Source organism: Eublepharis macularius, chromosome 6 (genome assembly GCF_028583425.1).
Source record: "Eublepharis macularius isolate TG4126 chromosome 6, MPM_Emac_v1.0, whole genome shotgun sequence".
Classification (NCBI taxonomy): domain Eukaryota; kingdom Metazoa; phylum Chordata; class Lepidosauria; order Squamata; family Eublepharidae; genus Eublepharis; species Eublepharis macularius.
In genome coordinates this window covers 2,512,680-2,539,166 of record NC_072795.1, presented here as the reverse complement: position 1 = coordinate 2,539,166, position 26,487 = coordinate 2,512,680, and the positions used below count along the sequence as shown (strand labels likewise).

The window sequence follows — 26,487 nt, the reverse complement described above, 5'->3', positions numbered from 1 at the left end:
CATGCCAGTTTGCCAGGACCTCGGTAGGCTTCCTGTTCTTGCTTCCTGCCTGGGTCTTGGAGCACCTGGCAGACTATAGGAGTTGGCAGGGGGGCTGAGTTCTGCCCAGCCGGTCTCATGTCGCTGCAGCTTGCTTTAGAGTGCTGCTACCTCCGTCCACGGCCAGGGTCAGCCAGTCAGGGCCTGCTTGTGCCATCTGTTAACCTGGGCTAGCAGCTCTTCTCATTTGCTCGGCACAGCAGCGTCCAGTCATTGTGGAAAGCGTGCCACAGCCAAGTACAAAAGCTGAGCACATGCTGTCATTTGATGGACTGTGAACTTGCGCTCCCTCTGTGCGTTGGCTGGTCTGATCTGTCTTCTGCCTGCTGCTTGAGGAAGGAGACAGGCAAGGAGAGGCGGGCAGGGTCACCTGCTGCCGTCCGGCTCTCCTAACCCAAGGCATTTGGAGCAATGCAGGTGACTGCACATTACCTGCATGCAGCTTTATGAGTTCAGCATGCAGGTCAAAGGCAGGGAGTCAGAAGTAGAGATGGGCACAAACCTAAATACGACCGGAAAAAACCCACGAACCAGGCCGGTTCGGGGTTGGCAAACCAGGGTTCGTGGAAGCTCCTTTTCACGGAACTTCCACAAACTGTATACTGGTTCGTTGGGTCGTATTCCCTAAGGAAATAGCCATTTAAACTGCCCCTTTAATGGACTTGCAAGGGCAGGGCCCTTTAAACTATCAGCTGCCAGGTGGCAGGGGGATTCCCGCCGCCGCCTACCAGCTGGTAGTTTAAAGGGACCCATGACAGGTCCCTTTAAACTGCCCAAACCCAAACCCCAGCCCCCTACCCCCCCCAGCCCCAGCCACACACTTACCTTCCCCTGTGGTGCAGCGTCCTTCCTTTCCTCCGTTTTCGGCCTCTTCCGCTGCCCTGTGGGCCCCCAGCAGGCAATGTGAAAACAGCCATTGTCCTCCTGTACTGGTAGCTTTCCCAGGACTCGTGACTGATCTTCCAGCAGAATTCATATGTCCCTTCCAAGAGAGATTTGCTTGAAATATAACTCCTGGATACTTAAATTGGTCTTCTTGCTCCGTTGACTGCCCTGCTACTGTCCGCTTATACTTCTTCATCCGTCGCTTTTTGCTAAAAAGAACCTTTCTCTTAGAAACATTGATAGTTGGGCCTCTTTAAAGCCATCCTCAGAGAAGGAGATTCCTGAAACTAATACTGAGCAGAGATGTCTGCCTCACCCTTATCCTTGTTCCAGTAATTCTCACAACAGCCCTATAAGGTAGGCCAGTTGTATCCCCATCTTGCAGCTGGTGGGGAGCTGAGGCTCGTGAGAAATTCGCTTGCACATTCAGTTCATGGGACACTTTGAATGGGGAACTCTGTGATTAGTGGTTTAGCCTCTTTTTATCCTTATATGGATCATGCTGGGAAAAAAATAAATCCATTTGTGGTTGTTTTTTCTGGTGAGGGGAGTTGAGCACTCCCGACTGTGGTGATCCCACTATGGTGCCCCGGATGCCGTGGCACCCGCCGACACCTTTCTTGGTGCCAGCCGAGTGCTTTTGGAAAGGCGGTGGGGTCAGGTGGGGCTTCTGCCCAGCAGGGCTTCTAGTTAGCCGTCGGAGATCTGATTGGCTGGGTGGATGAAAATAACATAGTTTCAGGGGCAGCTGCCATCCCAGTTTTGGCTTTATTCTCTCTCGCTCCCCTTTCCCAGTGTAGTTTTTTTTAAAAAATTAGTTCTCGTTTCCTGCACTTGGACATCCTTTATGTGTGTTTTTGGCTTTGCTTCTTGTGATGACCATTTTGTGGTTGTGCCACCACTCTGTGTCAGATTTCTGACAGTGCCCACAGGCTCAGGTAGTTCGGGGACCCTCTGCTCTCCTGAAAGGTCTGAAATACCCACTTAGCTGATTTTATTGAGGGCATCAAATGTTCATAAACGCACGCAACCAGCTTAACACACAGTTCCGTGCCACTTTCCAGTGCATGGAAATCTCTAGTCCTTGCCCCACACTTTCCTTCAGCCCTCTTGTTTGCATGCAGGGCTCTGGGGCAGTGGGTTTCTTGCACGTGTGCGTGCTGCAACGGCTCTAGCAGAGTCTTGGCTTTTGGGGCCGGTGTTTGCGGGAGAGGGCTGGTGTCGGAGGCAGTGCTGAAGGGATTCTCATAGCAGCCTTCCCGACACGGCAGGCTGCCCCTGTGAAGTGGCTCACTTAGGGGGAATTATACTCCATGGAATTTCACGTGCACCTTCCGAATGCCTCAGCCTGTGCTACATTGAGGCTGAACTTGTGAATTCAGTTGCTGTAATAGCAGCTGTAATTGTGTAGGCCTTTCCTTTCTTCATCTTATTGGTATGCTTCATTGATCTGAAACAAGGACATCGGGGCCACCTCTGTGTGGCGCACCCATATACATTTATTGCAAGGAGCTGGGGGCAGGCTAGGTCCAGATTGGGAAATTCCTAGAGATTTTGGGGGTGGAGCCTAGAGAGGGTGGGGTTTGGAGAGGGAGGGGCCTCAGAATGGTATAATGCCATAGAGTCCATCCTCCAATGCAGCCCTTTACTCCAGGGGAAGGGATCTCTGTCACCTGGAGATCAGCTGTAATTCCAGGAGATCTCCAGCCACCACCTGGAGGCTGGCACCCACTATGGCGCATATGTTTACAAACGTCTGCTTTTGTTAGTCATGTGAGCAAATGCTTCTCTGTGTGTCTTGAGGTTTTGCCTGACGTCTGCTCAGACAGTCCTCGACTGTCTCCTATAGCTCCCGAAACTTGACTCGCTTGCAAAACTTATCGTTGCATACTTTGGAGCCGAAACTTTTTTTGTTGGGGGTGGGGGAGGAATAGGAATGAAAAACTGAGTGGTGAACTTTGCACCCAGTGCCAAATTTTGTAGTTGCACATTGTTGCATTAGGAACTGAGAAAGTCACTTTCCTGTTGGGTTGCCAGCCTCCAAGTGGTGGCTGGAGATCTCCTGGAATTACCAGGAGATCTGAGGTAGGGTTGCCAACTCCAAGTGAGGACATTCCTGGAGATTTGGGGGGTGAAGTCTGGAGAAGGCAGGGTTTGGGGAGGGAAAGGACCTCAGCAGGATATAATAGCATAGAGTCCCCCCTCCAATGCAGCCATTTTCTCCAAGGGAACCGATCTCTGTGGCCTGGAGGTCAGTTGTAATTCCGGGAGATCTCCAGCCACCACCTGGAGGCTGGTAACCCTATTCTGAGGCCCCTGCCCTCTACAGGCTCCATCCCCAAAATCTCCAGGAATTTCCCCACCTAGACTTGGCAACCCTCCTTTCCTGTGATCTTGTCTGGCCTCGACTTTGCTCATATAAACAGATAGTCTTCGGGGCTGGTATAGCCTTTGCAGGATGAGGGCCACGGGGCTACGAGGCTCTCTGGCTGGGAGCGCCATCCATTTCTCAGTTGATTTGGAACTAGAATTGCATTCCAGGAGGAGCCTTCTATCTCGGTCCAGGCTTTGCCTTTCTGAAAAGGAGGAAATGAACCCCATCTGTGTTCTCGGCAGCGGCATTATTTTGCACAATTGCCTTGTGACTCAGACAGGAGCCTGAGTTCTTGGGTTTGATTAAGGCTGTTGCTGTGATATTTAATCTGGGTCTGATCATTTACAAATCAAACAGAAATGGGGGGGATAATTTCAGAGACTGCATTTGCTGACCAGTTCCACTATGGCCAGCTTAATAAAATCTTGGAGCTCAATCTTGTTCGTGGTGATTTTTAGGGGGAGTAGCGGAATTGAGTTTTATAGGAACGCATCTGTATTCCCCAGCCATAAATTGCATTTTATGTCTCACACCTGCCTGGGGTGAGCTGGCGAAGAAGGCCACTTGGGGAAATGGCTGCATTGTACTGGGCTTTAAACCCCGTTCACCGAGGGCAGGTTTACCAGGTCCCTTGACTCCCCTGGTGGGAAATTGGGAGCCCAGCACCTACCTTGATGCACCCCTGGGCCCTTGCTCCCAGCTTGCGTGATGATGTCACTTCCTGGAAGTGATGCCATCGCACGGGTCAAAGTGTGTCCTGGGAGCACTCCTGCACTCACCAAGGGGCTGGATCGGCCCCCTGCGAGGCACGATTTGGCCCGAAACAGGCCTGCTGCGGGGTGCATTTCAGCCCAAATTGGGCAGCTGTGGGCACAGGAGCACACTGCACCACCCGGAGGTGCACTGTGCCATCTGGGGAGTGCACCCCCTGCTGGCCAAGTAAGTGGGTGCAGGGGGAAGGGTGAGCAGGGGATCCCCTGCCCCAGGCGGAGGAATGGCACCCCTAACTGAAGGGCTTGTTTTCTGCCCCATCGTGCATGACTTTGCTTAGCTCGATGTGACAGCAGGTTGTGGCTGGGCGCCAGAGCAGAAAATTGGAAGCCTCAGAAGCAGGTGAAGTGGCTGCTTCCGGTGGGTTTGGGGCACTGTTGAAGATCACAGAGGGGGAAAACCATCCGATCTGGCCCAGGGGCTCAAATCAGGGTCCGGTGGCTTCTGTTATTCTTAGGCGGATAGCCATGTCGGTCTGCAGTAGAAAAGACTTGGGTCCAGTAGCACCTCGAAGACTAGCTAGATTTCCAGGGTGTGAGCTTTCGAGAGTCAACGTTCCCTTCATCAGGGTGTTATCAGTCACCCTTCCTCATGCTGAGTGGGCAGTTTATAGATAAAATATATTCCCTCTTCTTCTCTCTGTGAAATGCTGGTCATTTTGCTGCCTCTGCAGACCTCCGCTCTTCGAGGTTGGTAACTATCGCCCTCCTGAAACTGCGTTCTCCCCTTTTCCTCCCTGATTTTCTTAGTTATCCTTACGTGTGTGCTGTGCGTATTGGTGTTGTCGCCTTTTTTATTTCTTTGAATAAAAATACCTTTCCGATTGAACATCTGCTTGAGTTATTTGAGAGTTCTCTAAGGGAATAACCCCCATAAACATTGGTGGAGATGCCTAGTCACCCTCCCTCTCTTGTGTCCTTTAATGCTGTTTCCCCCAACTAATTAAGGAGATCTCCTATTTGGGTAACATGGGAACTCTGACGCTCAAAAGCTCATACCCTGGAAATCTAGTTGGTCTTTAAGGTACTACTGGATCTGAGTCTTGCTCTTCTAATATTCTGGCACGTATAAGGCTTTGATGCAGCTCATGTGCTGTTTAAGCATGTTTATCTGAAATGGGTCCAGTGTGGACCACAACCGAAGCCACTTGGCTTATGGATTTCTGCACGTTAACGCCGAGAGCAGCAATGCCAGCCAAAATGGCTAAGCCAAAGGCCTCGTTCTTATTGGTGGATGCTGCTCGGTGATTAGGCCGTATGGCGTTCTTGAGCATCACTCGTCTTGTCTCCTTGAGAAGATTAGTGGCTTGTCCTGAGCGAAATGCTTTGGAGGCTGCCCAAAATAAGCCCTGATGTATTACTTGGAACGTCGCTTCTGAGAGGAATATGATTGCTTAAGCACTTGCCTGTCCCCTCGGCTGGGAGAAATGAGGAAGGATATTCATCTCCCTGAATTTAACGAAGCGTAGTTAATGAAATCGTCTGAAGGAAACGTATATGTTGTTGTTAAACTAAAAGATGTTGGAGTATCAGAAGAGTGCGCTGGTCCAGATTTCTCCTTGGTTGAAGGTATTTTTCGGTGCTTGAGTTGTACACTTCTTCATGTGTTCCTGGTATTGCGTGTGTTAGGGTTCTTTTGTGTCTCACGCCACAGTGTTTCTAGCCAGATGGTTGTGCGAATGTGCTAAGGATGGGATCATCTCGTCCTCCAAAGATCTCTATTTCACTCCTCACAATGTACACCATACAGGGCTTAAATACACCTGCTTAATTTGTCCCAGTGTCTGTGACTATCCGTGTTCTGGACGAGATTCCGATAATACTTTAGGAGCATGAAATAGAAGAAACCTGGCGGAACTGCTCTCCCTGAATATTTTCCAATGCTGGGTGGCTGCAGGAGGAAACTTGGAGATTTGAAAATGTTGGGTGTGTCACACTCTCGTAGTGCCCCAGCGGTCAGATTTTCCATATGAGAAAATGCTGTAGCACAACAAGTCGCACTCTACTCGAGTGGCAGGCCAGCGCTCATTGCAGGGGTCCGTTCAAATGGCCATTCGGGGATCTTTCTGACTTTGTGCAAAAGAATTCGCTGCCGGGGGATAAAGAGGCTTTGGTGCTCAGCTATCTCTCAAAAGGCTGAGTGTAATATCTCATTTTGAAACTTTTACATTCTTCCTTTCCAGCTCAAAGCCCAAAGTGGCTAAAAGTGTACCAGAAAACTGTAACCAATTAAAATGCAGCGAAGCAATCTAAATACTGAAGCAGGACCACCCACATATGTGCATAAAAATCTACACACTTGTAAAAATAACACAGTTTTGACTGCTCATCTAAATGCCTGCTGTGAAGACCTCCTGTGAGCTTCCCCCAGCGGCGCTTTCCCCCGAGGTCATGCTCAGGAGGCCAGAGAGTGGGCAACGGTGAGCCGTGCCGCCTTCATTGAAGGCACCATCAGGTAGCTGTGATGTGACCTACACCCTTGGTGCCCATGCTCACGGAGAGCGAGGTAGTCCCTGTCTCTTGAATTTAACTTTCAACACTGCCGTAGATTCCTTGCATTGCTCTTGAGCAAACCGCCCACATTCTGGACCCTTTTCAGTCTCGGTTCAGGCCAAGTGGAAGGACGGAGCCAGCTCTGGTGGCTTTACTAGATGACCTCCGTCTGAATGCAGACAAAGGGCGTGCTTCTTGGCGCTCCTCCTCCATTCTCTGCAGCCCTTGATCAAGTAGACCATGCCACCCTGTTGAGGAGTTTGGAGGCAGCAGTGGGTATCAAGGGATGTTCTTTGCACAGGTTGAAATCGTTTCTCATGGAACGGACTCAAAGGGTCGCTGTTGGAGACCAGCTGTCTTCAGGGTGGGAATTACCTTGCAAGGTCCCACAGGCACAATTTTATCTCCCTACCTTGACACGGCCAATCTGGCCACCTGGTTTCATGCCACGGTAACATTGAGACTTGACTACTGTAATGCACTTCGCATAGGTCTCCCCTCAAAGTCAACTTGGAGACTCTGGTTGGTCCAGAATGCCACAGCCTGGTTATTGCAGAGCATGCATATTACCCCCTCATTCTGCAGTCACTCAACTGGCTACCCATCAGTTACTGAGATCAATTCAAAGTATTGACTATCGTATATGAAGCCCTCCATGGCCTTGGTCCCTCCTATCTGCAGGTCCGTCTCTCTCTCCCTTTGCTCTGCCATGGCAGCTTCACTCCTCTGAACAAGGCCTTCTGCAGATACCATCCTGCCAGTAGGCAAAATCAACAGCTGCCTGCATTCTGTTGTGGCTCCCACCTTGTGGAACGGCCTGTCTGAAGAAGTCAGGGAAGCTCCCACTCTTGGAGCTTTCTGTGAATTGTGCACAATTGAATTATTAAGAGGGCTTTCTTAACACAGGTGATAGGGTTGTGTTGGAAGGGAATGGTTCAGAGAGATGCATTGGTGACTGTAGACTGTACTGCTATGTACTGACAGTTGCTGTATTGAATGCCCCAGCCAATGTTCATACTGGCTTATATTATGTAATCAACCTTGAGTCTCCACTAGAAAGGTGGACTATAAATAACATATATGAATAAATTGCACAAACACATGCACATCTTATAGATTAAATGAAATTTTAATGGGTGGAAAATTTTGGTGTAGTGGTTTGGTGTAGTGGTTATGGGTGATGGGACTCTAATCTGGAGAACCAGGTTTGATTCCCCACTCCTCCGCTTGAAGCCAGCTGCGTGACCTTGGGTCAGTCACAGCTCTCCCAGAGTGCTCTCAGCCCCACCCACCTCACAGGGTGATTGTTGTGGGGATAATAATAACTGTAAACCTCTCTGAGTAAGGATTAAGTTGTCCTGAAGGGTGGTATATAAATTGAAGGTGGTTGTTGTTGTTGTTACTAAATTTTCCGTCTTTGAAGCCGTCCCAGAAAACTTTCAGGAAGTGGCGCAATTAGCTCAAGATACTGATATTTATCTAGTTTAAATAAATTGTGGTGAGTGGCCATAATTTTCATCTGCTAGGCAGGACTGGGGAGTCTGATGGGGGAATCCAGTTGAAGTCTGTGCAAACTGGATTTTAGCTGAGGGGCATGTTTGGGAAGCTATCCTGGATGAAGGAGGGGCTGGGTGGTGAGCTTCCTAGGTTGGGTCTGGCACATCTTCCATTCTCCTTGGCCTGTTCTTTTGTTTCCGCATATATTTTTCCTAAGGTGAGGGTTTCCCCCTTCCTTTCTGCTACTACTGTGGTCAAGTAGTTTGCAGCAGGCACGTGCCACTCAGAGGCATTTTACCCTTCAAGCTGTGGCTACTGCCTGGAATTTGTGAGAGGGGGGTTGGCACTTGGTTGCTCCCACCCATTTCCTTGCCAGCGTCACACCTTCCCTGTTCTCCCATAATCTTTAATGCACCTTGAAGCCAGTCGGAAAAGCAGCGTGGTGTGTGTGTGTGTGTGTGTGTGTGTGTACGTTGAGACTAGAGGCGGGCATGAACTGGGAAAACGGCGTTTTTTTAATGGTTTGTGGTTTGTCACGTTTCACGAACCACTAACTGCCATGAACTTGCCCGGTTTGCGAACCGGTTCATTCGGTTCATCAGTTCATCACTTCCGGGGGCTACAGAAGGTCTGTAGAAAGCCCATCCCCCCATTGCCTAGGAAACAGACTTATAGGCACCAGGCTGTCTGCAGTGATGAAACAAAAAATGAACCATATAAACCGCTCTAAAAATCATAGCAACTTGTCGCAGTTCGTCAGAAATGAGCTCTGACGAACCGCTGGTTTGTGAAGCAAAAACCGGCCCAGTTCATGATGAACTTTGGTTCGTATTTTGGTTCGTGCTCCTCTCTAGTTGAGACTGAGAGAGAGAAAGAAGGGGAAAACAGGAATGTGAAAGCCGGTAGAGTAGGAAAGGATGGCATGTGAACAGCGCAAAAGAGAACCAAGAGAAGGAGAGGGAGGAGAGTGGGTCAGGAAAACGAACAGCAGGCAAGTGCTGCTTTGCCTGTGGGCGCCAGGTTGGCGTTCCCTGCTCCAGGGCAGTATCTGTCTGCCTGACGCTGTTAGTGCTAGTGCCAGTGCCATGGGGAACAGGGTTACCAGCTGGAGACCTCTTGGAATTCTAACTGATCTCCAGATGACAGAGATCAGTTCCCCTGGAGGAAGGACATGGCTGCTTTGGAAGGTGGACTGCATGGCATTGTTCCCCACTGAGGCCTCTTCCCTCTCCAGGCTCCACTCCCAAATTCTCCAGGAATTTGCCAACCTGGAGCTGGCAACCCTGGGTCCCCAGTGACCTCTGCTGGGAGATGACAGCTTCTCTTCCTGGAAGCCCCATTTCTCTTTGGCCTCCTTCGGAATGTGCAGAAAAGTCGGCTTGGCGTTTGGCAACGGATGTGTTTGCCGAGGTCCCGATAAGCTCCAGCAGACAGCCACACCATGCAGAGCCTCCAACAGCCCCCGGAAGAGCAGCCCGACGGAGTAGAAAGCGCTTTGAGTGTCCCACTCAGTGGAGGCCAGATGGCTGATGCCAAGTAATTTTCTCTCATGTCCTCCCCCCCCCCTTTGCCGCTCCAGACGCTAAAAAGAGAAAACGTTTCCTAAAGGGCCTTTTCTCAGCATCCATTAGATGTTTTGAGTGTGGGATTTTTTGGAGCCACTTTGGTGCTTTATTCATTTCACCCTCCCACCCACTGCCAGTTCCTTCATTTGCCGTGTATTGTCTGAGCAGGAGCGCAGCTCGAACTCTTGGGAAATCCTTCTGGCTTGACCTGTATTGCAGTTCAGGGGTGTGTGGCTTCGGACAGGAGCAGAGGGGTCTGGAAGGGAGGGGGGATTCTGCACCCTGTAGAGACTGCAGAGGAGGGATTTACCTTGTTGAAGCCTCCATGTCCCTAAAAGACTCACCTTTGCAGAGTTCGTGATGTGCTGAACCCAACGCACCCCCCTCCCCAGTACCGCATGGGATCCTTAACCCGCCTGTTCTTGCTCCCTGTCTAAGGGCCAAGCTACAAGTGACGAATGACGCTTGAACAGCAAGTGGATTTCTCCCTGTTCACTTGCCCTCCACTCAATCCACTTGCTGTTCAAGTGTCATTCGTCACTTGTAGCTTGGCCCTAAGACTCAAGAAATGAGGGGGGCGGGGGGGGGGCGAGTGGAGCACCAGTGATCGGCCGTCGTGGCTCATGGAGATTGATGTACTTACTCGGCATGTTTTTAATTCCACCTTTCTCCCCAAGGAGGACCCGAAGCAGCTTACAAAACTTCACTTTTAAAACAAGTTTGCATAAAACACAGCCTAAGAAATCAAAAAGTAAAGGAGGCATCCTCGGTTGGTGTCCTCCAAGTTAATCCCGCAGACCAAGAGCACAGGCTGAGAGTCCCTATTGTAATAGTCAAGAGGCCCACTGGGTTAGGATCCTGGCCTCTGTAGTCCCTTTCAAAAATTGCAGATCAAAATGCAAAGAATTATTATTCACAATAGCTGCACTTAAGTCAGTGGGTTTTCAAACGGTGTTCTGGGAAGGTCTAGAGAAACAAAGAAAGAAATGGAAGAAAAAATCCTTCACCCCACCTCCCTGGGAAGAAATGGAAGTTCAGGGGCGTTTCCATATGTTTCATCTGTTAAGAGGCAGTTGAAGATTTTTTAAAGAACCCCGTTCATCCTTGGGCAGCCAAGCAACATGGCACGGAGCCAATTTCTGACGAACAACCTGGTGGAGTCCTGGTGCCCGCTGTTTGAGAAGTGTCCCTGCTGTCCGCTGGCATGCCCATCACCTTTAGTTTTAAGGCCAGTTGTTGAAAAAGAGAAATAGATCCAGAGCAGTTAGCCATGTTAGTCTGTAGTAGCAAAACAGGAAAGAGTCCAGTAGCACCTTTAAGACTAACCAACTTTACTGTTGTTGAAAAAGGAAATGGTTGTATAGCTTTTTTTGCGGACCCTGATGGATACAGCTAAGCATTGGCCCTTGGCTCCATCCCCAGATGGGCTTTGGGGCCTTCTCTTCCCCAGCCCTTTCTGGTACCAGAACTCTTTGCCTTCCTGACCCAACTATTCTGTTGGTCAGAGGTAAACGGTCTCTTAAAATACACTTGATGGTTCAACAGTAGGGGCTAGTCACTGGAGATGGGAATTGTTGGATCTATGTAACCTTCTGAGTCACACAGAACTCTTCATCGGCTCTGACCGAAAAGTAGTTGAGATGGCAATCTGAGAGGTGACTTCTGAGTCAACCCACTTGGGATTGTGCTTTAGTTTTCAGCTGCATGGCGAGCTGAGATATCGAGGCTAATATTTGTACAGTGAGGTTGGAACTTTGTTTTTGTTGGGTCTGTTAATTGCCAATTGTTAAGGCTAGCCAGGCGCTTCATCAGTCAAAGCCATGTTAAAAGAGACCTGCATTGAGGCTGAAGGTTGGTTGCCAAGCTGTTGTTGCTACGGGTGCTTTCGTTGCACTGTCCTCAGCTAGGCTGTGCTGGAGAAATAACTTGCGGCTCTGGTCTCTTCAGGTCATTTAGAAGCGAAACTTGCAAAAAATGAAAAATAAAATGGGTAAGCGGCTGCCAAATGCCCGGGAAACTGCCTGACCTAGAAGTGTGTCATTGTGAGGGTGTCTCTCCCCTCCCTGGACCAGCACCCTGAAAGGATGTTGAGTCTTGGCAAAGAGCCACGCTGCAGACCCTCTCAGGTGGCCGTGGCCTTCTCGACATGGCCACGTTACTGCGTGATGAAACCATGGAAATGCTGTGGCAACGTGCGAAGGGCTCAACTGGCCTTTTTTTAGCCAGAGCGGAGCAGGCCGGTGGGCAGACAGACTGTAACTTCCATCCTTTTTCATTTCTTCCCAAGACGCTGTTCGCTCTTCAGTTGAACCTGCTCTTTTTGGGTGCGTGCATGTCCTCCGCCCGCACGGTTGCAGCTGATGCGTGTCACGAGAGGAGGAGGAGGAGGAGGAGGAAGGCTGGGAAGTGCTGTGACAGTGCACAGTCTGGCATTTGTTGACGAGGATGTTGATGGGATGGATTCTAAGCGGGGTTGCCAGCTCCAGCAAGACCTCTGTCCAGAAGGCCTCTGCCGGAAAAACCTAGTGCTGCAAAGCTCCTGGGCACAGAACAGGCCTTACCTTAAGAAGAATATAATAATATTCAATTTATATACCGCCCTTCGGGACAACTTAACACCCACTTGGAGCGGTTCACAAAGTGTGTTGTTATTATTATCCCCGCAACGATAATCACCCTGTGAGGTGGGTGGGCCTGAGAGAGCTCTGAGAGAGCTGAGACTAACCCAAGGTCACCCAGCTGGTTTCAAGCGGAGGAGGGGGGAATCAAACCCGGCTCTCCAGAGTCCCGTACTCTTATCCACTACACCAAACTGCCTCCCCTTGAGATGCACCAAACAGTTAACTGTCCCCTTTCCTATTTCCTGTATTATAGGAAGAAAATCTCATTGGCATATAGCCAGAGGAGGGGACAAACTAATCAAGCCAGGGGGAGACCAGCCAGTTGAGGCAGCCTCTGCACCCAAAGTGGTTTTTCCCCAGAGGTTGATACTGTGGATTTGTCCAGCTCAAATATTGTCTGTCCTGAGTGGTGGCTGTAACGTGTGCGTAGGGATTGCACCCTGTACCGTTCCATGCGGGCATGCAGCCCCTGCGGGCAGCTTTTCAAGTGGTGCAATGGCGAGTGAAGGTGGTGACGTAGGAGGTAGCCGTTTTACAAGTAGAGTTTGGCTTCCATGTTTTTGGATCCTACTTAGCAAGTTCCCTTTCCCAGTATGTGGCCCTCAAGCCGCATGTTCTCCAGTTCTTGGTTCAGGGCTGGTGGGCGACTGGCGGGTTCTTCCTGGTTTCTTTGAGCTGAGGCCGTGGTGCCCTGGAAGAGCCCTCGCTTTGCATCCAGGGAGCCAGGCTGCTCAGGTTAGAAGCTGCTCGACAGCCAGAGTAGACCGATAGGCTGGCTCAGTGCAGGGCGACTTCATGTGCCTCTGTGGAGAAGAGATCCAGGTGCGAGACCTCGTTCTTGCAAGCAGTGGGCAGTGGGGGCAGCCTCAGTCTCGTGGCAGACAGCCGGTGGGGAGCTTGCGTGGCTGAATGCCCCCTAGGCAAACAATGCCCATCATGCAGAAAGCTGCATGACTTAAGACAGAGGGTGTGAGCCTAGTCTTTCCCTTGACTGGCTGCTTTTCCGTGGATGGGGTCGTTTATCCTGAAGGAACGATGCCTTTGTGCGCACTCTGAAATGCCACAGTCTGGGCGAGGGTTCCATGGCCAAACTCGATATAATGGGCAGGGGGAGCCACGGGCATTCAGGTGAAGGGGGCGGCATCTTCCCCCTGCCCTGCTGTTTCAGTCATTTCCTTTCCATGGGGCAGCAGAATAGGGCTCTTTGCCGCCGCCCCCCCCCCCCGGCGCAAACCTCCGCTTTCTTTGTGCACAAACCCTCGTGGCTACATCAGTCTAGAGGAGATGGGGGCTCCGGTCTTCGACTCAGTCCTGGGTTTCCAGTTGCTGTGCAGGATCTCAGGCCTGCACGCCGCAAATGGCCTCTTTGTGCTCCCCAGACTTCTTGGCAGCTGAAGCCCAGGGGAAACAGGAGGCACTTGTCCTTTGATCCGGACTGCCTTCGCCGCCCTAATTGTTTTCCTCCTTTAATGATCTGGCAGTGTTCAGGGAAAGCTGGACTAATTAAAGCATTCAAGAAATGTCAGCACTCGGCTGCGGTTCAGGCTGAGCATCTGGGGAAGCTTCCGCTAGGCGGGGAGGTGAGATCAGGCCTACGAGAAGCCTTCTAGCAAGTCAAGCCGGTGGTTTGTCAAGGACGAGTGTGTTTGTTCTGGTTGGAAGAGTCTTGAGCAGGGAAGTAAAGAGTCCAGAAGCACCTTTAAGACTAACCAACTTTATTGTAGCATGAGCTTTCGAGAACCGCAGGTCTCTTCGTCAGATGCATCATCAGCTTTCGAGAACCACAGGTCTCTCCATCAGATGCATCATCAGCTTTCGAGAACCACAGTTCTCTTCGTCAGATGCATCGTCAGCTTTCGAGAACCACAGATCTCTCCATCAGATCTGACAAAAGCTGATGATGCATCTGACGAAGAGAGCTGTGGTTCTTGAAAGCTGACGATGCATCTGACTAAGAGAGTTGTGGTTCTCAAAAGCTGACGATGCATCTGACGAAGAGAGCTGCAGTTCTCGAAAGCTGACGATGCATCTGACAAAGAGAGCTGTGGTTCTCGAAAGCTTATGCTACAATAAAGTTGGTTAGTCTTAAAGGTGCTACTATTTTGCAACTACAGACTAACACAGCTAACTCCTCTGGATCTTTGTCGGATACATCGGAGAAGGAATCCATTCAGCCAGCCGAAAGGGGTATGTGTACATAGCACTTCCCTCTTTTACTTCCGTGCCCTTTACCTTGGTAACCCTGCTTTTTCATTATGGTATGTCATGCCTTAGACAGGTTTTCGTTCGCAGTGTTTCCCCGGTTACGTAAGCCTAGCCCTCCTGCATTGTTTACCGGAGGTCTTTGCTCCTTGATTGAATTCTTTTCATATTTTGTGATCTGCCTGGAGTATCATTAAGAAAGGTGGGACGAAGTTAAGAAGAAGAATATACCAGCTGGCCTGATGGATTTATATTTCGATTTGGCTAATGAAATGAATTAAGACGTCAAGCAGCTTAGGCTAGAATAAATTCCATTGGTCTTTACGGTGTCCCTGAAACCCTTTGTGCTCCTGTATCGGCTGTATCATCGCTCTTCCTTTCTTCTTGATTGTGAAGGGCCGGATGAAACAAGGGAAACATTTCTGGGCCCGGCAAGACGGTGGGAGCAGCATATTCCCCAGTCAACGCCACGACTGACAGAGACAAACGAAATAAGCGTCAGGGGAGCGCCAAGGTTCCTTAGAAACCGTGAAACTGATGGAGGACATTGTTCAGAGAAGCCCCTAAAACTGGCTCACTCACTTCCTTTTCTGAGAACTGGGAGAAGGAGAAGGTGGTCTGAACCGTTGCCGGGGAGCAGGCATGGGCCAGGTGAGCATTAGCAAGCTGAAGTTCAGTCCGGCAAGCGGCCATCCGCGGGGGATGTCGCCCTGGCCCTATTGGAGACTGGACGTCATCCCCATTCCGGGCTGCCATTTGGGGGTGCGGTGAGATCTCTGGCTACCAATGGAATTACAGGTCTCCTCTAGGGCATGTTGTACTTTTAACAGGCTTTGCTGGACACGCTGGCGAAGGGCTTGGCTTTCTTTTAAGTTTAGTTGCCTTGTGGTGGTGTTCTAGTTGTCCCTGGAGAGGCGGCAAATACATTCTCTAAATTTAAACATGTAATCGGCAGCCTTCCCTTGAGAAGCAGGAGTCGCTGTGGTCGCAGGTTGCGTGGCTATCATATATTTATTTATGCTGTTTATAGTCCGTCTTTCTCACTGAGATTCAAGGTGGATTACATAGTGTGAGATTAGTAGAATCAGGATCAAGGACATTTCCAGAAACAATGCCATAGGATGGATAAATAAAGGTTTACAAAGCATTATCAAGGATCCAATTCAGAGTTGAAGAAATGCTGAAACAGAACGTAAGCAATTCTAGGGCTGACATTAGATGACATGAAGCACAGGTGGTACATAGGAGTACATATTTCAAGCAACAGATAATATGTAAGGCAACATGGTGGTGAAGTCTATGGTCCCTAACTCCTTAGCAAAGCACCTAATAGCCCCTCCCTACAATACTTCCCTCCTATCTGAGTAAAAAGCCTTTTTGAATAATTCAGTTTTGCATCGTTTGCGGAAAGCCAGGAGGGTGGGGGCTCTCCTGACCTCCTCAGGCGGGCCGTTCCACAGGGCAGGGGCCACCACCGAGAAAGCCCGTGTACGGGCTACTGCTGATTTCACCCATATGTAGGCTGGCACCTGCAGGAGACCCTGTTCAGATGACCAAAGCTGCCGTGGAGGAACATAGGGAGGGAGGCAGTCCTGTAGGTATGCCGGGCCAAGGCTGTGAAGAGCTTTGTATGTGATAACCAGGGCTCATTTTGAGGGGGAATGCACAGGAATGCAGTTCCGGCAGTTCCTCAAAGAGGTCACATGACAGGTGGCCCCGCCCACCTGACTCTCGGCCATTTTGGGCCCGTTTCAGCCTGGATTGGGGCCAAAATGGCCCAGATTGGGCCTCTGATGGGTGGTGGATCATTCTTCCACTCAGCAGTGGCCCGATCCTGACCATTTGGGGCCCCTTTTCTGCCATTTTCAGCCCCTTTTTGCCATTTTGGGCCCAATTTTGGCCCTGAATGGTCAGGATTGGGTCCAAAACAGCCAAGATAGGTGATGTCAGCGGGTGTGGCATATGCAAACCAGTTATGCTAATGATTTGTGCTAATGAGTTCCTCCAGCTCTTTTTCTGCGAAATGACCCTGATAAGCAATACCTTGAACTGAGCTTGGTAACTGCTAGGTAGCCAATGGAGTGACTGCAGAATGGGGGTGATGGGTGAGCCTCAGTTGGTGGAAAATGCTTCGGCTGGATGGCATCACTTCTAGGGAACAGAACTTGCATGTTTTAACCCTGCCCCACTGGCTGCCTATTTGTTGCTGGTGCCAGTTCAATGGGTCGACGGTTCCCAATGAGGCCTCAGGACCGAGTGCCATCAAATGAGTGCCTGCTCTTTTATCAACCTGCCTGTGAGTAGAATTCCTGGGGGTGGGAGGCAGGCTCCATCCCGCCCTTCTGTCTGCTGTGAGACACGGAGCCACAAGGAGCAAGGTTGCCCTATTTGGGCCCTACCTCCGGCTGGGGGGTACCTTCCCCATATCCCTTTGCCCGGCACTGAGTCTCTGTTAGCTCTTAGGGGAGAGCTGTAGCTCTCTACACAAGACCTCTTATATGAGGATGCTTGAATGAAGGCAGACTCAGTGTTAGAGGAAGGGGAGGTGAAACTGACAGAGCCTTCAGGGAGGCAAAGATAAAATAAACCAACTCTCTGCGGAGCGATCTCTGTGGCTCTCGAGAGGTGAAACTTTAAACTACCCTTCCCGACTATCATTGCATCTCCCTTCTCTTGAGTGTCCTTGTGTAGAAAGGCTCTCAGGTATATACAGATTTAATCCCTGGCAGCTTGAGTTTTAAAAAAAAATGTGTAGGAATGGGAAAGACCCCTGCCTGAGACCCTGGAGAGCTGTTGTCAGTCTGGATGGAAAATACTGGTCTGGATGAACCCGTGTTCTGATTCAGGCATTTTCATCAGTATGTCTACCAGGCTAAAAGTATTTGTGCCCAATTATATACTCTACTTGTAGTAGAAGCAGAACTCTGTGCAACCATTAGGAAGTTTTCCTTTTGAAAAGCCAAAATGGGCTCTGCCTCTTTTTCTGGAACTGACTGAATCCAGTCTTGGAACTCGGCAAGAATGTGTTCACGGTTGAAGCTAACTAGTTGTGTTCTGTGTCTGTAGCCAGGCAGATCTTTTGCTTGTGGTCCGGATTTGGTGGGTTTGGGGGGCTGACATGTGGGACAGCGTCCAGTTGTTGGAACAGGCTGTAGGACTCTGGTGTCTTTCGGCTTCAGGATTCTTTGAAAATGCAGCAGGCAAATGTCACATCTGGCCCAAGCCTCCCTGGGGCTCTCAGCAGATCCACCCCTGTCATGTCCCTCCTTGCTACTCTGAAGGGCAAGCTGCAGGGAGGGACTCCTTCTGAGCCCCCCTGCACGCTGATGCAGAGGGAGACCCCAGTTGCAAGGTGACAAGAATAACAGTATTTGAGTCATCTGCGCTTCTGCAGATGAACGTGGCTACCCGTCTGAGAGAATAACGGTCCCTCTCTTTGGCTTTCTGTCTTCACAGGATGAAGGCCCGCTGCCTCCTGCTGCTTGCTCTGTCTCTCTCCATCGCTGACCTTGGCAGCCCCTCTGGTGAGTGACCTGGGCTGCTTGCTCTTGGGCTGGGGGCAGCGGAACAGTTAAGTAACCGCAGACTCTGGACTGAATCGTCTCATTGCCCCCTCCCTCTGGATGGTCGATTAGGCCTAAAGCTACACGCTTTGCTGGAGCCGCCCTGCTGAGGCTATGCACTGGAGACCTGAACTTCCATGCCAAGGGTCCAGCCCTGGTAGCCCTGGGGGTGGGGTGGTTTAGCAAAATCCTGTGTGGCATTTGTCCTGGAAAAAAAAGACGCTGGGATTCCAAAGAGCTGCTCAGAGCCCACGGCTTTAGGGATGTGCAGTGGCGGTTTTGGGTCATGAGCCGTAGCTACCAGCTGCTTTTGGAGTGGCGGGGGGAAAGCTATGTCATGTGAGGGAGAGGGAGAGATGCCAACACAAGGCAACCGGGGATAGATTTACCTGGTGGGAAGCCCCCAAACTGGTGACATTATGAAATCCCTCCCCTTGCACCCAGAAGTGAAGAGATGTCGGCGCGTCACCAGGGACTGTCTAGCATTTGGAAATAACGTACAGTTTGTGAACTGATGTTACTTCTGGGTGCATGGAGAGTGTTGTCAGTGTGTCGAAATGCTTCTCCCCCCCCCCATTTTCCTGCCATTTTCCTCCTTCAGAGCAGCAGCTGGAAGCATGTGCTGGTTGCAGGGGATCCCGTACCACTGGTGAGGATATAGTTAGCCTCGGGAGGGGGGCAGGTTTGCGCATCTGAGCTGCTGCCAGAGAACAACTCCCGGAGTCAATCCAGTGCACTTGGTAGCTGAGCCAAGGTTTGACCCCAGGGGTTTGACTCTTCTTAGCTGTTCTGTGGCACGACCAAGTCAAGAAAATAATAGAGAGAACTGGGAGGAACAGTGATGTGGCAGGGCCAGCCAAATGGATCCCCCAGGGCTCAGCAGGAGGGGGCAGCTTGGAAGCAGCCCAAGGCGATGTGGTGCCTGTGGCCAGAAATCCTGATGCGTGTCTCTGCCCTGCTTTCGGAGTGGATGGCATTCACAAAAAGCTGTTTAGAGCCACCGACTTCCCCCACCTGCTCAAGGTGGGGAACAAATACTGTTGCCCCCCAAATCTCCTTTGTGCTGACTGTAGGGCTTACTTGAAAAGAGAGATCAGCACAGGCTGTACATCAAGTCTTGCAAACCAGGCTGCATCCACTCATCTTTGGAGCATGCGCTGCTGTTCCTTTGCAACTGGGTCATCTTGTCTGCACAGGAAAATCCAGTTGCAAATAATTGCCGCGTTCAGTGATACGCAGGTGGAACTGAAGATCACAGAAATGACCCTCAAAACACAAAGATGATGACCCAGCGTTTTGCATTTGGCTTCTAGCACCTCCTCGGGGCTCCGTATATAATTTCTTGTTCTTTGTGCAACAGGCTTGTAAGGTAGACTGGGATCTTCATAGAGCAGGTGGGCGTGGGGAAATGTTCTCCACTTTGGGCAGCATCACTCCATTGGGCGTTTGGGGGCTGCAAAGCCCCCCCCCCTTCATTTCAAGAAGTTTCCCTGTCAGTAGATTTCCCTGAACCCTGCTGTTCAGTCTCAGAAGCACCCAGGACCTTAAGGGTTAGTTATGCAAATACTTCTAGTCAGCAGAGAATAGTCAGAAATCTGTCTCACACCCTGTCAGCATTGCGTCACCAGGAGGGAACAGAAGTGGGGAGGTCAGGTGCTAGATTGTTTCTCTTCCTGGAAATAACAGGAGCAGGAAGACTGACCCACAGGGGGTGGGGGAGGGGTGGGCCAACGGAGCAGATGAATTCCCTGGACACAGTAGGAATGGGGTCCATTTGGGTGGCCCATTTTGGGGAAGATCTCTCTGAAGATCCACTCGGGCTGATGCGGTCTTGCTGGCTGCCGTTGCCACACGGAGTTTATCAAGGGATAGACATCCCAAACAAAGACCCAGCATAAGAGGTGACTGATAGAATGATGAAATTTTAAGAGTAAAGAGCGTCCGCTGCAATAAAACCATCAGGATGTCTCGAGTGTCAGACTGTGGCTAGATAAGGCACTCTCTGCAAGGTTCTCTTTAGAAGCAAGAATAAGTCCAGTGTCTGGCAAAGGAAGTTTTATTGCAGAAAAGGTCCATTATAGTCCACTGTCCTGAATAGGAGACTCAGGATGGTACATGATCATTGTTACCAATGAAGAGCAAGCATAGGATACAGAGTAACAATACCCATCTGGAACAGCCTCCCCCCACAGTTCTCAAAACAACATCTTTCAGTCCTGGGAAGCTGCTCTCCTTCAAGGCCAATGCCTGGTGGAACGGTGTTAGACAAAACAGTCTCCTCTGGTGGGAATGCTGCCTGGGAACTGGTGCACCTGGGGAAAAAGCACTTAAACACTAGAAGCATTAGAAAATGGAGTCAGTACAGTTTATATACATACTGGACCTGACATTCTGCCCCCCTTAAAATAGATCCCCCCCTGGCTTATATGGATAGCGAGTATGAAAAGCTTTGGTTAATCTAGGAGCATGAACATGTGCAGAGTTCACCCATTCATCGTAACCAGAATCAAAGTCCTTCCAGCGAATGAGGTAAAAAAGCTGGTTTCGCTTGAGCTTAGAGTCCAAGATTTGTTGTACCTCATAGTGTATTTGGTCGTCAATCAAAGTTGGAATGGGTGGAGCTTTGATGTGCCATTTGTTGTCGGTGGGAGCTCTCTTTAGAAGGCTGACGTGGAACGTATCATGCACATGGCGCAGGTTTTTGGGCAAAGTTACAGCAACAGTTACTTTATTTATTATTTTGCGCACAGGAAAAGGTCCCAGGAATTTTAGAGCAAGTTTGCGGCTGGTTTGAGCTAGCTTTAGGTTCTTTGTGGAAATGTACACATGATCTCCAGGTTGTAATTCCCATTCGGCCACACGATGGCGATCTGCGTATTTTTTGTAATCCAGTTTGGCTTTTTCAAGGTGTTTCTTAATAAGAGTCCACTGCTGCGCCGCCTCCCCCCACCATGAAGATACATCTGGCAGTTTAGAGGAACGGAGAGGGGGTGCGTCTAACGGGAAGGGATCGAAGTGAGTCCCGTACACAATTTTGAATGGAGCCTCCCCCGTTGAAGCGTGTACACTGTTGTTATAGGAGAATTCGGCTAGGGGGAGAAGGTCCACCCAATTATCTTGTTGAAAATTAATGTAGCAACGAAGGAATTGTTCTAAAATTTGGTTAGTTTTTTCGGATTGTCCGTCGGTTTGTGGGTGGTGGCTTGAACTGATGCCTTGTTCAATATTCAACATTTTCAAAAGCTCCCGCCAGAAGTTGGCAACGAACTGTCCGCCGCGATCCGAAATCACCTTGGACGGAAAAGAATGTAATTTCACGATGTGTTTTAAAAACAGATCCGCTAGCTTTCGCGCGGAGGGTATAGCAGTACAGGGGATAAAATGTGCTTGTTTGGAGAACAGATCTACCACCACTAAAATACAATTATGTCCTTTTGAGATAGGTAGATCAGTAATAAAATCCATGGATATTACTTCCCAGGGTCTGTTTGGCGTTTCCAATGGTTGTAGGAGACCCGGAGGCTTCCCTTTCCTGGTTTTGGCGCTGAGGCAAACGGGACAGGAACTAACGTATTGGGAAATGTCTTTGCGCATGCCCGGCCACCAGAATTGTCTTTGGACGAGATGCAAAGTTTTTAGATACCCATAATGTCCAGCAGTGGGAGCATCATGACAGCGCTGCAAAATTTCCAGTTTGAGGCTGTCTGGGACATACAACTTGCCCCCGGCCAACCAATCCCCTTGTGGGGATTGGGTCAGTTTGTTCCGCGGAGCTCTATCCCCCTCCTTCTCTATTTCAGCTTTAAGTTTCGATTTCCATTCCTGGTTGGCTGGGAGGGGCTGCTTGGCGCGGCTGCGAGTAGTCACCACGCCCCCAAGTTGCTTAGGCGAGAAGACCGTGTCGACCGTCTCCGCCCGTTTGCTCCTATGTTGGGGCATGCGCGATAGGGCGTCCGCCAAAAAGTTAGTTTTGCCCGGGAGATAATTTAGAGTGAAGTTGAATTTTGAAAAGAATTCCGCCCACCGCAATTGCTTGGCATTCAGTCTGCGTGGGCTCCGGAGGGCCTCCAAATTTTTATGATCTGTCCAGACCTCAAAAGGGTATCGCGCCCCCTCCAGCCAATGTCTCCAGTTAGTAAGGGCTGCTTTTACTGCAAAGGCCTCCTTCTCCCACACATTCCAATTCCTTTCCGCGGCAGAAAATTTTCTAGACAAGAACGCACAAGGACGCAATTTTCCATCCTCCCCCTTCTGTAGCAAAACCCCCCCTATCGCCGTATCGCTGGCGTCGACCTGTACTATGAAGGGGGATTGTTCGTTGGGGTGGGAGAGGATGGGTTCTGTTACAAATTGCTCTTTTAGGCAGTCGAAAGCCGTTTGGCAATCGGGGGTCCATTGTAATTTGGAAGAGGGCTTCTTAGCTTGGTCCCCTTTATCTTTGGTTTTCAGCAGTTCTGTTAAGGGGAGCGTGATTTGGGCGAAATTTGCTATGAAGTCTCTATAAAAGTTGGCAAAACCCAGGAAGGATTGCAGTTCTTTGCGGGTGGTGGGCGTTTGCCAATCTTGTATCGCCTGTATTTTGGCTGGATCCATTTTCAGACCCTCTTGGGAGATACAATACCCAAGGTAAGTGAGTTCTGTTTTATGGAATTCACATTTGGACAATTTGATGGGCAGTTTATTCCTCATCAAGGTGGCTAGGACCTTTTGTACCATTTGAACATGTTCTTCCTCGGTGTCCGAATAAATTAAAACATCATCAAGGTACACCACCACCCCTTTGTACAGAAATTCGTGTAGAACTTCGTTTATCATGGACATGAATACAGACGGGGCTCCCGTCAATCCAAAAGGCATAACTAAGTATTCATATTGTCCGAGGGGTGTATTAAACGCGGTTTTCCACTCATCCCCTGCCTTGATACGAACGTGGAAGTAGGCATCTTTTAGATCTAATTTCGTAAAGATCTTACCTTGGGCCACGACGTTGAGAAGGTCTCGGATGAGCGGTAGAGGATAGGCGTTGTTGGTGGACACTGCGTTCAGTCCCCGGAAATCTGTGCAGAGTCTGAGTCCCCCATCCTTCTTTTTTACGAAGAGGACCGGAGCGGCGTGGGGGCTAGAGGCTGGGCGGATGAACCCACGTTGAAGGTTAGTGTCGATGAATTTCCGGAGCTCTTCGCGTTCATGGAGACTCATGGGGTAGAGTCGTCCTTTGGGTAGCGAGGCTCCTGGTAAGATTTCCACCGCACAGTCCGTTCGTCGATGCGGGGGTAGAGTGTCCGCTTCCTCCTCCGAGAAAGCGTTTAGAAAAGGCCAGTAAGGTTCGGGTATTTGGTTGACTTCTTCTTGGGTAAGGAGGGCCTTTTCTTTCTGAGTAGGGTCTTCGCCCCAGTTTTGATTCCAACGGTGATTTTCACAGTTGGCGTGACTGAAGGTAATGCATCCCTGTGCCCAGTCTATGTAGGGGTTGTGATCACATAGCCATTTGCTGCCTAGGATCAACGGGTACTTGGCAGTAGAGCTGATGACAAAGGACCTCTTCTCCCAATGTTGTCCCATGCCTGTGATCACCGGGATGGTTTCAGTTGTAACAGGATTCATGTTGGTACCATCCATTTGTTCAAAGATTACTGGATTTTGTAAATCCCGGGTTGGTAAAACCAGTCCATTAACTAGAGCAGGGGCTATGATGTCTCTTGAGCAGCCCGAGTCAATTAGAGCTTGCACCCGAATGTGCATTTTTCTCTCTGGGTTGATCAGAGTCACGGGCATGAATAAAATGGACCCAGGTGGCCGGTTCGGTGCAGGAACGGGCTTGGGGCGGATCTGTCGTTTGGGCCCTTTTACGACAGATCCATCTCGTTTCCCGACTGGGGGCTCTCTGGGTTGACTTCTGCGTTTGGGGAAGCGGGGTCGTATTCCATAACTTCTTCCGCTTCTAGTCCCCTCTCTGAGGCGGGCCTTTGGGAAGCGCCGCGGCCTCTGTTCGCTCGAGGTGCGGGAATCGGGCGTTGGAGAGTAGGAAATGGAGCAAGGGTTGGCCGCCTTAGTTGAAGCGGAGGTCTTTGCACAGGCCGGTAGGGGCATTGTGCTGCAAAGTGACCGGCTTGTCCGCATTGCAAACACAGCCCTTGTTGCCATCTAGCATCTCTCGCTCCACGGGTGGCGTACCCAGCTCCCCGTCCTCCCTTCTGCAAAGTCAAGGGTCTTCTTTGCCCCGTTTGTTGTTGTTGTTCAACCAAACGGACTTCCAAAATGCGATTCTCAACTTCGCATGCAAGTTGAATCCAACCCAACAAGGTAGGGGGATTGTCCTGCATGAGAGCTCTGTCCAAAAGTCTCGGGTTTAGCCCTTGCTTGAACAGGATGATTTTGGTGGACTCCTCACACCTAGGGCATTTGGCAGCCAATTGTCGGAATTTCGTGATATAGTCTCTCGCTGACATGCTGCCCTGTTTAATGGCTTGCAATTCTGTTCGGGCCCTGGTTTCCTCTAAGGGGTCTTCGTATTGTGCTCGAATAGCATCTACCAACCCCTGGAGAGTATCGAGTTCTGGGGCCCCGATATTATATAGTCCTACGTACCAGTCCGCTGCTTTCCCTTGTAAGCGGGAGCCGAGATGTTCAATCTGGCTGGCCTCACTGCCGAAGAGGTGTCCCCACCGGTTGAAGAATTGCACGACTTGCACTAGAAAAAAGCCCAGTTTGGAGGGGTCCCCATCAAAAGTGGCTTCCAGTTTCACCCAACCCATTGGGAGGTCTTGCCTCGGAGCCGGTGCTGGGTAGAAGTCCGCCGGAAGCATTAATGGCATTTGAGGTATGGGGGGACCCGGTTGTGCTATCGGTGCTGGTTGTGCTGGCGGCGGCATCACCGGTTGAGCCGGGGGTAGCGGCCTCGGCTGGGCTGGCGGTGGTGCTCTCGGCTGGGCTGGTGGTGGTGCTCTCGGCTGGGCTGGCGGTGGTGCTCTCGGCTGGGCTGGTGGCGGCAGTCTGGGTCGAGCAGGCGGCTGCAATCTCGGTCTGGCTGGTGGCAATGCAGGAGGTGCTGGCCGTAGCGGTTGAGGTGTTTGCAGTTGAGGTCGGTGCGGCGGAGTAATGATCGGCCGCTGAGGGGTGGGTTGGTGGGGTCGTAGTGGTGTAGGCCCCATCGGTTGGTTCGGAGGTGGTCTTACGGGCTGCTCCAGTGGCAAACGTATCGGCTGCAGCGGCGGGGTTAGTTGTGGTCGAAGCGGAAGGGGCCGCAGCGGCGAAGGCTTAATGGGTAGTAGGCCGCGCGGGCTTGCCCCTCTTGGTGTCGTGTCTCTGGGACGCACAGGCTGGTCTTGTGGCGCCGGTAGATCTTCTCCCGGGGTTTGCTGATTAGGAACCACTTCTAGCGGTCGCTGCGGTAATTCCTCCTCAGCAGGGGCCGGGAGTTCTTCCGTCTGACCCGGCCGAACTGTTGTTGGAGAGGCGGGAGGGTGTATCACTGTCGTCTCGGTTGGACGGGTTGGTCCCTCTCCTTCTCTTGGCTCCTCCGCTGGAGTCTCCCCGGGCACCTCAGCTGGAGTATCCCCGCTCGGCGGAGTTTCGTTTAGTCCAGGGTGTTCCGCGGGCGATTCTCCCGGTTCTTCAGGGTAGGATTCCTCCTCCCCCGAAGGTAGCGGCTGCTGCAGGTCGACCTCCACTGGATAGGACATGACACTTTGAAGGGTGGCAATTTGTATCGCCATTTCTTCAGGCGAGATTCTCTCTCCTGCCCCCATTGACGAGATTAGGTGAATGGCATGAGCCAAACTTTCCTCCATATCGATCAGCCTAGCTTCCAACTGTTGCATTCGGCTAGGACCCGGTTGCCCCATCACGGAACCTCCTTCAGTTGTACTCACCGGGGAAAACGGCCCCCAGGGCGGAGGATCACCTTGATCGACTCGCGATCTCGCTGCTAGAATTCCTTTGGCTAGGCCCGTCACGGCCGAGATGCCGGAGTCTACAGCATGGGTACGGCTTTGTATTTGCACCCAACTTTGCTCAGGAACTTCCGTTGGCTCTTTCCACGGGGCAAGTTCCGAATAATCCCAACTCAGGGCGCCGCGGTGAGATGTATTCCCATCCGTCCGTTCGGTCGTCCGGTTCCAAAACAGCCACGGTTGGCTGCTGTCCAGCTCAGGGACCGTCTCTAGGCTTCGGCGCCCGTCCATCGAAACTCTTGGATGTAGCCCTCCGGCCCGGCGCTCCCGTGTTTCTCGGGGTCGGGCTCCCCACTCCGACGGGGTGGGTAGCGAGAGCAAGGGAAGAGCTGTAGCCCTCGGCCTTGTCCCCTCACTGCTGAGGTCGATGAGAGGCGGTGTAGGCGTCGAAGCACCAGCCCCGGCTGGCACCTGCGATTCTTGGGGTTGCACTGTTTGACTGTCGGGGGACGCATACGGATCAAACAAAGGATCCCTGTCCGGGACTGCCTTGGAATCCGCTGGGCCCGACTCAGGCATGATTGGT

General features: G+C 51.0%; 1 protein-coding gene across 2 annotated transcripts in view; it reads left to right on the top strand.

Annotated features, from left to right (window-relative positions):
* Positions 1–26,487, top strand: part of IL1RAP (interleukin 1 receptor accessory protein) — a 107,551-nt gene that overhangs the window by 11,176 nt on the left and 69,888 nt on the right. For both annotated transcript variants that reach the window (XM_054983666.1, XM_054983667.1), the window contains exon 2: positions 17,903–17,970. In XM_054983666.1, the coding sequence (XP_054839641.1) occupies positions 17,904–17,970 (67 nt within the window). In that variant the 5' untranslated portion in view covers position 17,903. The remainder of the gene's footprint in view (positions 1–17,902; positions 17,971–26,487) is intronic.